Raw genomic sequence first — 16,717 nt, forward strand, 5'->3', positions numbered from 1 at the left:
TAGTCTGTTACGTTTTTTTTGACACATCTTCTCCTGCTGTAGAAAAAAATTAAGTAAACAATACATTTATATGAAATAATTTGTAAAAAGCAACTGAGTAATTTGTAGAATGGCTGTATACCTGAATTTATCCTTCATTCTGATGCCTGGCCCTATAATGCCTCAGCATTGAGGAGGTGAATTTATTTAAATAAGACATTTCTGTCAAACATATGCGACACTTAACCTGCAGAACATAATATGAAAGTAAAGTAAGACTCAATTTCAGCTGAATTTTGATTCAGATAGATCAAGTACATACTGAAAAGAACCGGATGAAACAACGAAATGAAAACAAATACCTTGTTTTCCGATGTAAGATCAGATCAAAATGGTCCCACGCTGCGGAAAACTTTCGTTTGCCTTGAGGCTCCATAGTTGACGCCGTACAGTAAAAGATAAAGAATCTTTTTGGCAAATGCATCCCGTCTACAGATTCGCTTCCTTATAAACACAGTTTGGCGCGTCAGCGTCATTTCAAAACAGTTTCTGTATCGGTCACGTGACTTGCTGAAATCAATACGCGCACCCACACGAGTTTGGGCTTGATGTATGCGCCGACGCATCGGTGTTGCCGGAACCATCACTAGCTTTAAATTCCAATGTTAACTAACTATCAGCCAGTCTGTATTGACATTATGGTTTTTGGGGGAAAGGTGTGGTTTTGTGAAAACAAATGGTTCACAAAACCACACCTTTCCCCCAAAGACCTTAATGTCAGTCTACATCTTCTCTCCTTTTATAGCTCCTCTCCATAGAAGCGACATTTTGTGTAGTATTCTGTTTGACTATGATTCCTTCCTGGAGGAGGACATCAGCTGAGATAATGCTGCCACCAATTAAGTTGGTCATGACAGATGGCCACTTGTATTGAGTCAGGTTCTGGTACTGCTGGAGGTTTCTTCCTGTTAAAGGGGAGTTTTTCCTCCCCACTGTTGCTACATTCATGCTCTGTATGAGGGATTGCTGTAAAGTCAACAACACAATGCAAGCAGTTGTCACTGCAGGAGGAATTAATTCTGCAAGTCAATAACAACAAAAAGTTTTTTGCTCGAGTTTCATACTGCCACATTTAGCACTTGTAGAAGTGACTTCTGAACCACTTTCTATCCTCACTTTGTCTTATGCCTAAACCTTGTAAAATATAATTTTGTCAATATCTTTGGAAAACTAGAACATGTCCTTTTTAAGATCTTGATTTAAGGGTACAGAATAGTTGTTTAAATTCAATCAATACCACCTATGTACACAGGGGGGCAGTAGATAAAATATGCGGAAATAGTAATCCAGAAAACAAGATCGTAATTTCCGGTCATGTTGTGTTGGCGGGAAACGCTGGCTGTCAGCAGTTTTGAGAAGAGTCAGACTACATTCTCCATGTCGCGGGTCCTGAACGGAATTGTGGCGGTGTGCCCCAACCTGGGCATTGGGAAAGATGGGAATCTGCCCTGGCATCCTATTCGACTCAGGTCAGTTACCATGGCAGCTCAGGAAGGAATTAAGCTGTCAAAGTGCTGAACCCCTTCGTTGATTCATTCAATTTCCCGTTGGGATCAATAAAGTAATTTGTATTTTCAAATTTTCAGCAACGAATTCGCTCATTTCCGAAAGATGACAGCCACACCGTCAATAGCAGGTAACTTCATCCTTCTAGATGGCAGAGCCTCCATAAACATGCGTTATGGAGGAGCTGCTGATTTAATTGTTGCTTCTTAAATAATCAATTTCTCTGTGTGATGAGCACACAGAGAAATTGTTAATCAGTTGTATTAGTAAGCGACTGAAACTGCTCCGGTAGGCAGGAAGAATGTGGTGGTCATGGGCAGGAAGACCTGGTTCTCAATCCCAGAGAAGAACAGGCCACTGAAAGGCAGGATCAACATCGTCCTCAGCAGGGAGTACAAGTATGACGCACACAAACACCGAGTGCACGTGACCCACCGTTCAGGAACTCCTCCTTAACATTTGTTTCAGTTTTCTATATGTAGTTTATATTTCACTCTGCTGTTTTGAATACAAAATAATTTTTTAAAAAAGTAAGTTTTATTCAGTCGGACACACCCCTGGTGAAAAATAAATATACTAAGTATGTTCAATTTTAGTATACTTTAAGTCAGACTAATCATGAGTATACTTTATGTTCACTTAGGATTAGTTAACTTAAAATATGACATTTTGGAACAACAACTTTTGTACTTGGTGTATTTTAATAGTATATAAATTGTATTAAAGCACAATTTAAAGTGTACTAAGTGTACTTTCATATACTTTTTTGGAAATAATTTAAGTTAAATTTAGTATACTTTAAGTATTTTGCTTTTTATGTAATATAAACATGCTTGATTAGTATATTTTGAGTGTACTATTTTAGTGATTGAATTACATTTAAAATATATTTAGAATGTATTTTCAGTATATTGGCATTACATATTTTATATATTAGTAGTGTGATTACAGTATGCTACAGTTACACTATTGGTTTATTATAATTGCTAATGAAGTACACTTCTCGGTTACTTATCAATATCTTTTATTATGGCCACTTTGTACATTACATGCTTAATACACACTACAGTACTGCAAACATATTAGGCTAAAAGAACACAGAAGGATCAACTATAACACACTCCACAGCTGAAAAACGTACGTTGTGTATTCAATATATTGACATTTTTCAAGAGTACAATATACTATCACAGAATTGAACAAATTGTCAATATAGTCAAAGTTTATAGACAACATGGTTATGAAAATTAGCACAATAAAACAACAGATACACTTTAGAGGAAATGTGAAAATGTTTCACCAAGGAGTATTGTTTTAATTTAATGTCACAGTATTCCAGTATTACTGCAGACAAACTGACATTTCTCCTTCCTAAGAACAGTGAGGATCAGCAGAACATTCCCATTCACTGGACCACTGCACTTTACAGAAACCTACAAAAAAGTACAATAGAGCAATTAAACAGAGAAAGCACTTGTATTTTAAAGAGTACAGAAAAACGGCAAAGAAAAACACAAGACTTACAATTTTTAGACGTTGTGGACTCGCTATGTATGTGGCATCATCAGAACTGGTAATGATTGGGACCGGATGCCTGGGGTGGAAAAACATTTCTGGGTGACTTCTTTGCCTGTTTATGTTAGAAGTAGAAAAAATAGTCAGCAATATCGTAAAATCAGCTGATGCTGGCATTAACTATGAAGTTGTTTTAAGTGTGGATTTAAGGGAGACAAACTACCTTAAAATCTTTCCGTCCATGATCTGAACACGTTGATCCTTGAATGGTGGTGAGGGGGGCTGGTGGTGCCCGTCTCTAGCAGTCATCAGATGAGAGGCGGGGTTCACCCTGGACAGGTCACCAGTCCATCACAGGGCCCTGAAAGATAACAATGAATAAAATGTATGAACGAGAAATGGTAGATTAACAAGGGGAATAAATTCTGTCCAATTACTTTTTAATCAAATCATGTTTATTTAAGAACTTAGCGTTGGTTACATACCAGTTTTTGCTGTTAAAAATGTGGCCAGCTGCTCAGTGTAAAAAAACAAAGAGCCTTCCACCAGGAAGACGATGTGGAGGTTCATCCTCAGAACTGGTTGGTGATCTGGTGGAGCCAGAGCCTCTTCTGAGACAGGAAAGTCTTTAGGTTTTCTAATTCTTGTTCACTGGCTTCCTCTTTCATCTTAATTTGCATAGACTGCAAAAATATGTTGAAGATAAAAACAATGATGAGTTATAACAACCTCACAATATCAAAGTCTTTTTCGCATAATGAGCTTAATTAAAACCAGGTTATGTTTATGAAGAAAAGTATATTAAGTCGCAACAAACAGTGAAGTGATTTTGTTAAACAAACAAACCTTGCATTCTGACTAAAACCAGGAAGTTAGAGCACATCACCCCAGTTTTAAAGTCCTTCCACTGGCTCCCTGTAGCTCAGAGAATAAACTATAAAATACTGTTGTTAGTTTATAAATCACTGAATGGTTTAGCACCACAATATATTAAAGATCTGCTGTTGTTGTATCAACCTTTCAAACACCTCAGGTCTTCTGGTTCTTTTTCTGCTTTGCATCCACAGAACCAGAACCAAACATGGAAAAGCAGCATTCAGCTTCTATGCATCACAAATCTGGAACAAACTTCCAGAAAACTGTGAAACAGTAGAAACACTGACTTCCTTTAAATCTCAACTAAAAACCCACCTGTTTAGAGTTTTATTTGAAATGTAATCAATTACAAATTTAACAGTGGTTGACTTAATGTAATGTTTTGATTGTTGAGTCTATGTTGCATGAATTTGTGTTTTTGTGTTTGTTATGATGTAAAGCACTTTGAAATGCCTTGCTGCTGAAATGTGTTATACAAATAAAATTTGATTGATTGATTGTGTAACTAAGTGGGAACCAGGAACCTGAACCTAAAGAGCTGAAACAGGAACAGATAGAAAATTTAAAAGGATCGTAGTTCCATAGAAATGTCTAAATAATTAGGATAAAAAGAATATGTGTGTGTGTGTATGTATGTATACATGTATGTACGCATGTATATGTGTGTGTATGTGTGTACACGTGTATATATGTATGTGTGTATATACTGGATTGATTCAATCTACCTTGATGCCAAGTGACCTGCAATGTTAAAGCAAACCTTATCTGATCTAATTTGCTCTAGGGTGCCACCTGCAGGCGCACACTACCTGGCGTCAGACTTCAGCTCAGCTCTAACACTAGTTGACACAGAACTGGCAGAACAAGCTGACCAGGTCTGGGTTATAGGAGGAAGCTCTCTATACAAGGTCATTATTTTTTTCTGTTGTGTCTTAAATCCCACCCCGAGGTAGAACATATGACCTGAGTAAACTACATATTTTTGCTTACTTTAATTGCCCTTCTGCTTACTGCTTCAGTTAATTTGTTTTTTATGAAGCAAAGTAACTGCAGCTACCTACAACTCTCACTTTTTGTTTTGGGCTGCACAGGAGTTGATGGAAAGCCCGGGAACCAGGAGGCTGTTTGTCACACAAGTCCTGCAGCAGTTTGACTGTGACACTTTCCTTCCTGAAATCGTCCCAGAAAAATATCAACTGCTGCCAGAGTAAGGGCATCATAATCTCTGGTAAAATGTATTTGAGTGTGAAACATCCCTTTAATTAATGTAGAGTTAAAGGTTAATTAAAGGTTAAGGATTGTTTTCAGCTGATTTTTAGTAGGAATGGAGTTGAATGTCTAATGCACAGTGTGTGTAATCCTGTGAATTAGGCAGAGATTATAATTATGGGTGCAACAGAGTGAAATGAGACCAGAGGCTGTTAGCAGGGCCCACTCAAGCCTCCATGGGGCCGTCAACAAAATCTGTTTTTGGGGCCCACTATTTCTGCTAATAATGTGGACTGCTGCAATCAACAGTTAGACAATTAGATTATTTGCACACCTGCTATAAACATACTGTTTTGAAGCCAAAAAACCTCAAACATATAGGACCAACCAGGAGAATCAGCCCATTTAAGGTTAAAACTCAGTTTCACACAAATGCAGACATTCTACCATAAACGTTTTGGCTGTTGAACTGGACTGTTGAAGGTCACTATGATGTTAATTTTATATTAGCAGCTCCACAAATCTTTTTGGTAAACATTACATTAGCAAGAGACATGAAAACATACCTTCATCTTGGCTTTTTTTTTTCTGTTCTTTTATTTTCTTTTGAAATCTGATATATTTTCACTCTTTAGGAAGGATTTTCACTCTCAGCATGTATTTGAACTTCTCTCTTTTATTTACTTCAGCGCAGCTCACAGTTTTTAACTAATTCTGTAGCTTTCTGTGTACTTCTAAATCTGCTCCTTAGTTGCATCTTTTTGGCCCCTTCTACTGCCTCTAGTGGCGTGTGGGTGGTAACACAACTAATTTAATTACATTACTAAATCAGAATACCACAAAGTCTTTATTATTTATTATTAATTCTGGCTTTACTGGAACCGTAAAATATAAATTGAAACTGTAGCAATTTTTAAATTCCTTGTGCCATTCCTGAACAGTCAGCTCAACTTTGCTAAAAACCCTGTTTCTTTTAAGAACTGTTAAACTCGATCTAGTGATCTTGGGGTTACTCAACTTGAGGTTGTGTAACCTCCATCTTGTTTTTTGCCAGTTTGAGCCTCTGAGCTCATGAAGGTGTTACAGTGTTCCTCTGGCAACTAAGAACATCTATTAAAAGTCATTTATTGATGGTGCAATAATTATTCTTAACCAAACTAAATGATAGTATTTACCTATGGCTAAGTGTTTTGCTCTATTCACAAATTGTTGATAATGTGATTCTATGAATATGATTTGTTGTTTTGGAGTTGAAGGAAAATTACCACGTTGATAGACTAAATAGTTTCATCTTATTTTGTCCTATATATAAGACTGTACCAACAAAAAGTCTCTCAGAATAATTTACATGGCTCCGTAAAAACAAAAATATAAATTTTTGCTTGTATCTGCTTAACAACCCTGGTTGTAACGACCTGATTTATTATTCTTCTGTACCTAATTCATTTGTTTATTGACTATTGCTCTATTGGATTTCTTATATATATATATTGCAAATGGATTTTTTATCATAGTCGATCATGTTGTTTTTCATGTCTCCTTATTTCTTTTGTTCCTATAATAATTGATGGAGATATACACAGTACAGACCAAAAGTTTGGACACACCTTTCTAATTCAATGGGTTTTCTTTATTTTCATGACTATTTATAAGGCAAGAAATCCCACTTATTAACCTAACAGGGCACACCTATGAAGTGAAAACCATTTCAGGTGACGACCTCCCGAAGCTCATCAAGAAAATGCAGAGTGTGTGCAAAGTAGTAATCACAGCAAAAGGTTGCTACTTTGAAGAAACTAGAATATAAGGGCTATTTTCAGTTGTTTTACACTTTTTTGTTTAGTGCATATTTCCACATGTGTTATTCATAGTTTCGATGCCTTCAGTGTGAATCTACAATGTCAGTAGTCATGAAAATAAAGGAAACTCATTGAATTAAAAGCTGTGTCCAAACTTTTGGTCTGTACTGTAGATATAATTTATATTGTATAAAAGTATTGTTTATGTCATTTAATTAGCTCTACATCCTTAAGGAAATGAAAAAATATGGTGTTTTATGAGATAATTTATCTTTAACGGTGCCAGAAATGCCAAAATTAATAATAAATAATTAAGAATTTGTGGTATTCTGATTTAGTAATGTAGTTAAATTAGTTGTGTTACCACCCCCACGCCACTAGAGGCAGTAGTTGGGCTACAGAATTAGTTAAAAACTATGAGCTGTGCTGAAGTAAATGAGAGAAGTTCAAATACATGCTGAGAGTAGAAATCCTTCCTAAAAGTGAAAATATATCAGATTTCAAAAGAAAATAAAAATGGGAGACCCCGGATAATATAGGAAATAGCGCCCCCATCACTTCTGGAGAGCAATGGTCCCATTTCCAAATAAGGTATGAGACTGACTGTGGTCCGTCCCTGCCCGTTTCTGTTTGCTGCAGCGAGGTCCTTCTCCCCTAGTGGCCCAGGGGCCCTTATCAGCCACTTAGTTTCCTTAAGCCTGGGGCAGATAATATTGATGAAAGTGCCAGGATTTTTTGTTCCGATTTGTAAAACTGCGCCATTATTAATAATCAATATTTATTTCCATCCTGTTGTCATTTGTGTCTGCAGAGGAAGTGGAAGGGGTCGGCCATGTGGTATTTGTTTAGTCATGTGACAGATATTGAAAGGCTATCTATCATCAGTTAATATTGATTATTGACCATAACAGCAACATTAATATTGGATAGCAATCTCAAACTAAATGTTCATATTGATGCATCTCTAGTGGAACTGGCTGATCATGTGAGAGGTGGAGGTGAATATGACGGCAAATTAGAGCATGAGGTCAGGTGTTACATGGTAGGAGCCTGATATTAGGAGCCTGTATTTGGGAACAAACTGGTCCATCATATGAGCAGCAGGGCCAACAATATATCATCACCACAATATTGATATCTTAGAGGGTTGTTTGGACTTCATTAATAATAATTAGGACTGGGCAATAAAACAATTGTATCGATTATTTGAATTTGCTGTATAAAATGTCACTTTTGGATATCTGGAATTTTTTTTTTTTCACCATTGCGCACCCGGGGTTTCCATTGTTCAGTGATATCTGCTCACTCAGGGCCTTTTATCTTGGTTTCCAGGCATGTTTGACAGCTTATGTTTATTTGGACTTTGAATTCAGGTCAACTCCCAGAAGAGATGATTGATAAAATTCTTGGTTCCTCTGTTACTTTTTATCAATCTTCTCTTAGGAATCTTGGTGTCATTTTTGACAGTTGTCTTAAATTGGATAAGCAGGTGAGCTCTGTTGTGAAATCAAGCTTTTTTCATTTGCGCCTTCTAGCTTCTGTCTTAAAGACTTTGAGAAGCTTATCCATGCCTTCATCACTACACTAAACGTGTAGTTTAGTTGCAATAGTCTAAACGACTATTGCAACTCATTTTATAAAAATATGGACCAATCTTCTTTACAGTGTCTCCAGATGACTCAAAATTCCACAGCTAGACTCTTAACTGGAACCTGGAAATGAGAGCACATAACACCAGTATTGGCTTCTCTTCATTGGCTGCCAGTTTATCGGATTGATTGATCTAAAGCGTTAATTGGTTTTTAACGCTTTAGATGGCTTAGCCCCAGCTTATCTTTAAGACCTTCTTCATAACCATTTAATTTCTAGAACCCATTGATCAAATGATAAATTTCTCTTACATATTTCCAGAACCAGACTGAAAAGAAGAGGAGACCGGGCACTGCTCCTAGTCTGTGGAACAACTTGCCTTTTAACATTAGATCTGCCCACAGTCTGGAACATTTTAAATCAATCCTTAAAACTTATTTTTATTCTTTAGCTTTTCCATAAGACCTGACATTGTAATTTACTTGCCTTGTCTGTTTTAATTTGTGTTTTATTCGTATGTGTTTTGTCTGCGTTTTATGAATACTGTACAGCACTTTGGTGTAGTTAATATCTGTTTTTAAAATGCTTTTTAAATAAAATTGACATTGACATAAAAGTTACGGTAATTTTATCTATATAACACATTTTCAGCAACAAGGCAATTCAAAGTTCTTTACATGAGTTAAAGTAATAAGTACTCCACAGTTTATAAAGTATATAAAGTAGATGCTCCTCTTCTGGGTTGCTAGGCAAGAATAAGTATGCCATAATTTATAACTCTAACCCTAATTTATAAAGTAGAAGCAGTTTCTCTGGATAAATTAATAGGAGTTTTTCTTCTATAATCTTAAAAAGTATAAAGCAATGTATTGGTCTAAAGCAATGATTACTCCACAATTTCTAAAAATAATAATAAACTAGACAGACAGGGCAAAGAAATGACACATTAAGAAAAATAGCACGTGTAGCAACATTCAGATAATACACAATAAAGACATGAGCCAGCGAAGGCAGTGAAGTCAGGGAGTGTGTATCTGTAACCATGAGGATGTACATGTAGTTTGACTGTGAATTCCGTTAGAGCCTGCTCTCCCATGCAAACAGTTTCTGATAAAGGTGATATTATCTCAGAGCAAGTCCTTGAGGGGGTAGGAGATAAGAAAGAGCGGCTTGTTTACATATCCTCTGGGAGATCAGAGATAGCCAGCCAGCAGAGGCAGACACAGGGGAGATAAGATAAGATAATTGAGATAAGAATATTCTTTAGTTCGGACAGATTTTCAATCTGTCCTAAACTCTCCCGGTGCATCTTTATTAATTCCAATCATTCCGATTAAAATGGCCTTTCCCGCCGGGCCGGACTTGCAAATTCTCCCACATCAATTCCAACCCACTGGTGAGCTCCAGTACCTCCGGCCGGGTTGCAAATCTCAGCAAGAATTGCATCCGGTTTGCTGTGGTCCCACAGCATTCACAATGTTCACCAGAAGACCCAATCCATCACACTTATCAGGCAGCTTGACTAGTGTCGAAACAGCTGCCGACGTCTTCTGAATTTGTCGATATGCCAGGTATCTGCCAGCAGAAATCCCGTTGTCATGAAATAAACACAGATTCTCCACGTCTTCCAGGTGTAACCTGGACAGACAAAAAATTTTGTAGACATCCCAAGAGTCCAAAATGTATCCCGCTGAGTGAGTTCCAGCAGGACACGCGGGCTCTCCTTTGTCCAGTCTTCTCATTTAGAAAATTTGATCAATTACATTGAGAGACCAGCTGACCAGATCCATAATTTGTAGATGAATTAGATAAAATTAAGTTTTGTCGTTTGTAATTGTTGACTTTACAATGATTGCTGTAAAGTGAATAACACAACACAAGTGCTACATGTTCATCCAGGAGGAGTGAATGCTGCTAGTCGATGATGCTATCTGTTGGCTTTCCTTAGACAGAAACTTTTTAATCTACTTTGGATAATTAATTGATAATAAGCTCAATTGGAATGTATGTGGAATTGAATTTACTTTTTTTGTAAAGTGCCTTGAGATGACTTTGTTGTGAATTGGCGCTATATAAACAAACTGAATTGTAAATTAAACTGAAAAAAATCAGATATGATGTGAAAAAATTTTAGATTTTATTTTTTAAGCTGTATTGCCCAGGCCTAATAATGACAGTAATACAAATGGTAGGTTAATGTATTCTAAGAGTTAAAGATGCATTTTACTTGTTAATGTAATATTTAGCCAATTGGACAGCCTCTCCCTAAGGACACAAATGACCTTGCCTAAATGCTGAAGGTCACTGATTGATGGAAGACTGATGTGAAAGAAACTTGGTATGGATTGCAACTGAGATCATCATTGCAATGTTTGTCGTTATTATTGGCATCATTAGATTTTCTAATATGGTGCAGCCCCACATGGAGGCTTTGGCTGTATAACACAGTTTTGGAAAACTGATATTGAAGGGTTTTCTCTACTCTTGTGCATTACATCATATTTATTTCTTCTTCAGGTTCCCAGGAGTCCCGAAAGAGCTTCAGGAGGAGAATGGAATTCAATACAGATTTGAAGTGTATGAAAATATTTAACAAATGACGTAATATGAATAAATAAGATCCTGAGACAATGCACTGTAAATGTTGACGCATATCATACATGCAGGCAGATTTACTGTTTTATTTCACTATAAATGTGGTGGCACAGTTGGTAGCAGAGTCTGTTCTGGCTCTTGTGGGTTAAACAAAGGGTGTACGGTCATTGTTATGATCAATCTGATCAGCATCTCTTGGGAATGTGGGAGGAGATGGGAGCATTTCATCAAAGCTCCCATTTTCCTGCCCAGTGTTGTTGTATGTTGATTGACCGAGATAAATAAGTGTAATTATTATTGTAACTGAAGCATCTCTATTAAAAACAAATGCATATATTAGTTTCTCTCACTTATATAACTTAGAAAAACCAATTGACCAAGCTGAAACATATCAAAGCTAGAAATGTTTAATTTTAAATAAAATGCAAATCTTTTAATCATTAAGTCCTTAGTGCTTTGAGTCTTTTCATGTCGGTTGTGGTGCTCCTGGTAATGTCAATGTTGGGAAGCAGGCCATACTCAGAACCAATAGAAAAGTCTTCTGCAGGTTGTATCATCTAAAGAACTGGATCTTCAATTATCCACATTCACAATGTGGATGTTCCACTCTCTTCACCTCAGTTTTCTATCAGGAGCTGAGCAGAAATCCGCTTTCTACATGTAGCACATGGTAGAAAGCTGATTTTTGTGTCTAAAGAAAGGAAACGATAGTCTTAGTCTTAGATATGAGCAGTATCTTAGCAATGATACATTATTTCAGGAGTTAACTTTGAATAAGTAGAACTTTTTAAGAAAATTAATAGAAAAGAGGTCTTTGCTTGTGATATCATTCTGGATCTTTAATACAGTCCAGTGATAACCATGAATGTCAGTGTTGGATTTTATGTGATTGACCAATAAAACAGTGGCTCATTTTTGTGAAACTGATATGAAAATTATTGCCTGGAGAAAACAACAGCAGATCTCAGGGCTGTTGAGCATTTCCACATCCACATGGGGAGGAAACTCAAGGGATTGGGACTGAACAGCTGTGAAGCAAAATGAAGCTAGAACTGCAAGCAGTTCTAATGGGTTCCTCTCCCGACCCTGCACCCCCCCCCCCCCCCCCCTTTATTGCTTTATTTCCCATATTGGGAAAAGAAGTCTTCTTGTTGGATTAGTTACTTTTTCTACTTTCCAGGAAAAAAAAAACTGGAAACCAGCGCCCCCAAATGGCCCGGGGACACAGGACTACATTATTTTAAGATGTATTAAAAAAAACTTCATTGTGAAAGTATGATGGTAAAACACAATCAAGTAGTTGTATATGAAAGGCATTAAGATGTAAATGTAAGAAAAGTATGTAGCTGATGTTTGACAATGACTGATTTATCAAAACTCAGAGAATAGCCTTTAAAATACTGTTGTTAGTTTATAAATCACTGAACCTCTTAGCACCAAAATACATTAAAGATCTGCTGTTGTTGTATCAACCTTCCAGACCTCTCAGGTCTTCTGGTTCTGGTCTGCTCTGCATCCCCAGAACCAGAACCAAACGAGGAGAAGCAGCTTTCAGCATCTATGCGCCACAAAATTGGAACAAACTTCCAGAAAACTGTAAAATAGCTGAAACACTGACTTCTTTTAAATCTCTACTAAAAACCCACCTGTTTAGGATTGTATTTGAAATGTAATCAATTACAAATTTAACGATGGAGCTTGACTTAATGTCATGTTTTGATTGTTGATTCTATGCTGCAATTGCACAAAAATCCGTGATCCGTGAATTTCCAGAGCGAAATTCCGTGAAAGAGGTGTACAGAGCCTCGTGCCGGAAGAAAAACGGCAAGTGACTGAGGGTCATTGCGCGTAACAGAAACCCTGTAAATTCTAGACACTAACAGGTACCATAGAATTGCACAAAAATCTGTGACGGACGACGGAGTCCCTGCTCGAAATTCCGTGAAAGAGGTGTACGGAGCCTCGTGCCGGAAGCCCGTTGAAAGGCTGTTTACATCGTTTTAAACTGCGTGATTGTGAACGTGAGTAGGAATAAAAATACCAATAGGTATTTCGTTCCATATGACACAGTACTGTACTAGTGTAACTGGTAAACCTTTTATGGACGCAAAAGCAAGAACCCCCCACTTGATGACTTTGTGTTTCTGTGTTTGATATGATGTAAAGCACCTTGAAATGCCTTGATGCTGAAATGTACTATACAAATAAAATTTGATTGATTGATTGATCAAAGTTTATTGTTTTTCTAATATCCACCCATCCATTTTCTTCTGCTTTACCTGGGGTCGGGTCACGGGGTAGCAGCTTCAGAAGAGAAAATCCTCTCGATGTGAAGGAGCAGCGGTTCTACTCTGAGTCCCTCCCGGATAAATGAGCTTCTCACCCTATCTCTAAGGGAGAGCCCAGACACCCTACGGAGAAAACCCATTTCGGCCGCTTGTATCTGCGATCTTGTTCTTTCGGTCATGACCCAAAGCTCATGACCAAAGATGAGGGTGAGAACGTAGATCAACCGGTAAATCGAGACCTTCACTTTTTGGCTCAGCTCTCTCTTCACCATGACGGGCCGGTACAGCACCCGCTTGACGGCAGACGCTGCGCCAATTTGCCTGTCGATCTCCCGCTCCTTTCTTCCCTCATTTGTGAACAAGATCCCGAGATACTTGAACTCCTCCACCTGGGGCAGCACACTCGACCTGCAGAAGGCACTCTACCCTTTTCCTGCTCAAGAACATGGCCTCGGTTTTGGAGGCACTGATCCTCATCCCGGCCACTTCACACCCGGCTGCGAGCCACTCCAGCAAGAGCTGCAGATCACGACCTGATGAAGCCAATAGGACCACATCATCCGCAAAAAGCAGAGATGCAATCCTAAGGCCACCAAAAAAAAGAATCCCCTCAACACCTTGGCTGTGCCTAGAAATTCTGTCCATGAAAGTAATGAACAGAATCGGTGACAAAGGGCAGCCCTGGCGGAGTCCAACTCTCACCGGAAACGAACCCGACTTACTGCCGGCAATGCGGACCAGACTCTGACACCGCTCATACAGGGACCTGACAGCCCATATCAAAGGGCCGGGTACCCCAAACTCCCAGAGAACCCCCCACAGAGCTCCCCTAGGGACACGGTCGAATGCCTTCTCCAAGTCCACAAAACACATGTAGACTGGTTGGGCGAACTCCCATGCACCCTCCAGGTCCCTGCTCAGGGTGTAGAGCTGGTCCAGTGTTCCACGACCAGGACGAAAACCACACTGCTCTTCCTGAATCCGAGGTTCGACTATCCGACGGACCCTTCTCTCCAGGACCCCTGAATAGGCCTTGCCAGGGAGGCTTAAGAGTGTGACTCCCCTATAATTGGAGCACACCCTCCGGCCCCCCTTTTTGAACAGGGGGACCACCACCCTAGTCTGCCAGTCTAGGGGAACTGCCCCCGATGTCCATGCAATATTGCAGAGTCGCGTCAGCCAACTCAACCCTGCAACATCCAGAGCCTTAAGGAACTCTGGACGGATCTCATCCACCCCCGGGGCTCTGCCACTGAGGAGCTTTTTAACCACCTCGGCGACCTCGCCCCCAGAGATTGGAGAGCCCAACCCAGAGTTCCCAGGCTCCGCTTCCTCAATGGAAGGCATGTTGGTGGGATTGAGGAGGTCTTCGAAGTATTCTGCCCACCGGCCCTCAACATTCCGAGTAGAGGTCAGCAGCACACCATCCCCACTAAAAACAGTGTTGGTGCTGTACTACTTCCCCCTCCTGAGACGCCGGATGGTGGACCAGAATCACCTCGAAGCAGTGCGGAAGTCTTTCTCCATGGCCTCTCCAAACTCCTCCCACGCCCGAGTTTTTGCGTCAGCAACCACCCGAGCTGCATGCCGCTTTGCCCGCCGGTATCCATCAGCTGCTTCTGGAGTCCCACAGGCCAAAAAGGCCAGATAGGACTCCTTCTTCAGCCTGACTGCACCCCTCACCAAAGGTGTCCAACGGGTTCGAGGGTTGCCGCCTCAACAGGCACCGACAACCTTGCGGCCACAGGTCAGATAAGCCGCCTCGACAATGGAGGCACGGAACACGGTCCACTCAGACTCAATGTCCCCCACCTTCCCCGGAACGTGTTCAAAGTTCTCCTGGAAATGGGAGTTAAAGCCCCGTCTCACAGGGGATTAAACCTGACGTTCCAAGCAGACCCTCACTTCACGTTTGGGCCTGCCAGGTCTGACCGGCATCCTCCCTCACCATCGGAGCCAGCTCACCGCCAGGTAGTGGTCAGTGGACAGCTCCACAGCTCTTTTCACCCGAGTGTCCAAGACGTACGGCCGCAGATTCAATGAAACGATGACAAAGTCAATCATCGAACTGCGTTCCGAACTGCTGGGGGACTTCAACCCTCCGTTGAAGTCCCTCAGCAGAACAAGGGAGTCCCCAGGAGGGGCACTCTCCAGAAGCACAAACGATAGTCAGCACCCGTCCCCCCACCCGTAGGCGGAGGGAGGCTACCCTCTCATTCACCGGGGTAAACCCCAACATACCGGCGCCGAGATGGGGAGCAACAAGTATGCCCACTCCTGCCCCACGCCTCTCACCTTGGGCAACTCCAGAGTGGAAGTATGTCCAGCCCCTCTCAAGGAGACTGGTTCCAGAACCAGAACCATGCATCGAGGTGAGACTGACTATTTCTAGCCGGAACCTCTCAACCTCACACACTAGCTCTGGCTCCTTCCCCACCAGAGAGGTGACATTCCACGTCCCAAGAGCCAGCTTCTGCAACCGAGGATCGGACCGCCAGGGTCCCCTCCCTCGGCCGCCACCCATCACACAATGCACCTGACCCCTTTGGCCCCTCTCACGGGTGGTGGGCCCATGGGAGGGGGGGACTCATGTCACCTCTTCGGGCTAAGCCTGGCCGGGCTCCATGGGTAAAAGCCCGGCCACCAGGCGCTCACCATCGTGCCCCTCCTTCAGGTCTAGCTCCATAGTGGGGCCCCAGTGACCCGGGTCTGGGCGAGGGAACACGAAGTCCAATGGTGCCATTCATCAATGGGGTCTTCGCGCTGCGCTAGGACCTGTCTGCTTTGGGTGACCCTACCAGGGGCATAACGCCCCAGACAGCATAGCTCCTAGGATCATTGGGGCACTCAAAACCCTCCACCACGATAAGGTGGCAGCCCAAGGAGAGGGCTTTTTATAATAAAATACCTAAAAATGAAAAGGAGCATTTTCTTTTTTCATATCTTGAAATGACAAATGAACATTAAATTATGGAATCATGAAAATATGTTCATGAACACACCTCTGTAAAGCTATGTGTCTGTTCATCAATGTCTAAATAAAAGTGATTGGTCAGAATATGTTGTATCAAATACAAACGTGCTCTTTATTCAGAAAGCCTCCAAAACAATTAATCTCATCAAAAAGTTAGAAATGTTGTATCTAGTGCTTTCTTTGATTCTCAAACATATTAGTGTGAGAGAGAATGTATCAGTGACAGGTGTTAACTTAAAATACTTTGTAGGACAGCACTTTAGAAAGTTCTGTCCATTTACTTGTATTAGCTTAGTGGAAGATATGCCACAGTCAGTAAGGTGGAC

General features: G+C 40.4%; 1 protein-coding gene and 1 long non-coding RNA gene across 3 annotated transcripts; one reads left to right on the top strand and one right to left on the bottom strand.

Moving 5' to 3' along the window:
* Nucleotides 1–1,230: 1,230 nt before the first annotated feature.
* dhfr (dihydrofolate reductase) lies at nucleotides 1,231–11,573 on the top strand. Of its 2 annotated transcripts, none has more exons than XM_028034993.1 (6): nucleotides 1,231–1,508; nucleotides 1,626–1,675; nucleotides 1,838–1,943; nucleotides 4,721–4,844; nucleotides 5,028–5,164; nucleotides 11,052–11,573. In XM_028034993.1, exons 1-5 carry the CDS (start codon nucleotides 1,354–1,356, stop codon nucleotides 5,145–5,147), a joined length of 555 nt encoding a protein of 184 aa, XP_027890794.1. In that variant the 5' UTR covers nucleotides 1,231–1,353; the 3' UTR covers nucleotides 5,148–5,164; nucleotides 11,052–11,573. The 2 variants fall into 2 exon arrangements, with proteins under 2 accessions (XP_027890794.1, XP_027890793.1); XM_028034992.1 differs by having other exon boundaries at nucleotides 1,243–1,508; nucleotides 5,028–5,143.
* LOC114155208 (uncharacterized) lies at nucleotides 2,833–3,954 on the bottom strand. The gene is made up of 4 exons (XR_003597691.1): nucleotides 3,546–3,954; nucleotides 3,284–3,421; nucleotides 3,070–3,175; nucleotides 2,833–2,978 (listed from the first exon to the last, which is right to left on the bottom strand). It is a non-coding gene; the product is annotated as an uncharacterized LOC114155208 (long non-coding RNA).
* Nucleotides 11,574–16,717: the final 5,144 nt, after the last annotated feature.

This window comes from Xiphophorus couchianus, chromosome 12 (assembly GCF_001444195.1).
Source record: "Xiphophorus couchianus chromosome 12, X_couchianus-1.0, whole genome shotgun sequence".
NCBI lineage: Eukaryota > Metazoa > Chordata > Actinopteri > Cyprinodontiformes > Poeciliidae > Xiphophorus > Xiphophorus couchianus.

What these genes read in the sequence shown, in the direction of transcription:
- dhfr (XM_028034992.1), top strand. Translation starts at nt 1,354, where the DNA reads ATGTTGTGTTGGCGGGAAACGCTGGCTGTCAGCAGTTTTGAGAAGAGT. An exon ending in GTCCTCAGCAGGGAGTACAA is followed by an intron (nt 1,944 to 4,720) that starts GTATGACGCACA and finishes AATTTGCTCTAG; the next exon opens with GGTGCCACCTGCAGGCGCAC. An exon ending in GAGGAAGCTCTCTATACAAG is followed by an intron (nt 4,845 to 5,027) that starts GTCATTATTTTT and finishes TGGGCTGCACAG; the next exon opens with GAGTTGATGGAAAGCCCGGG.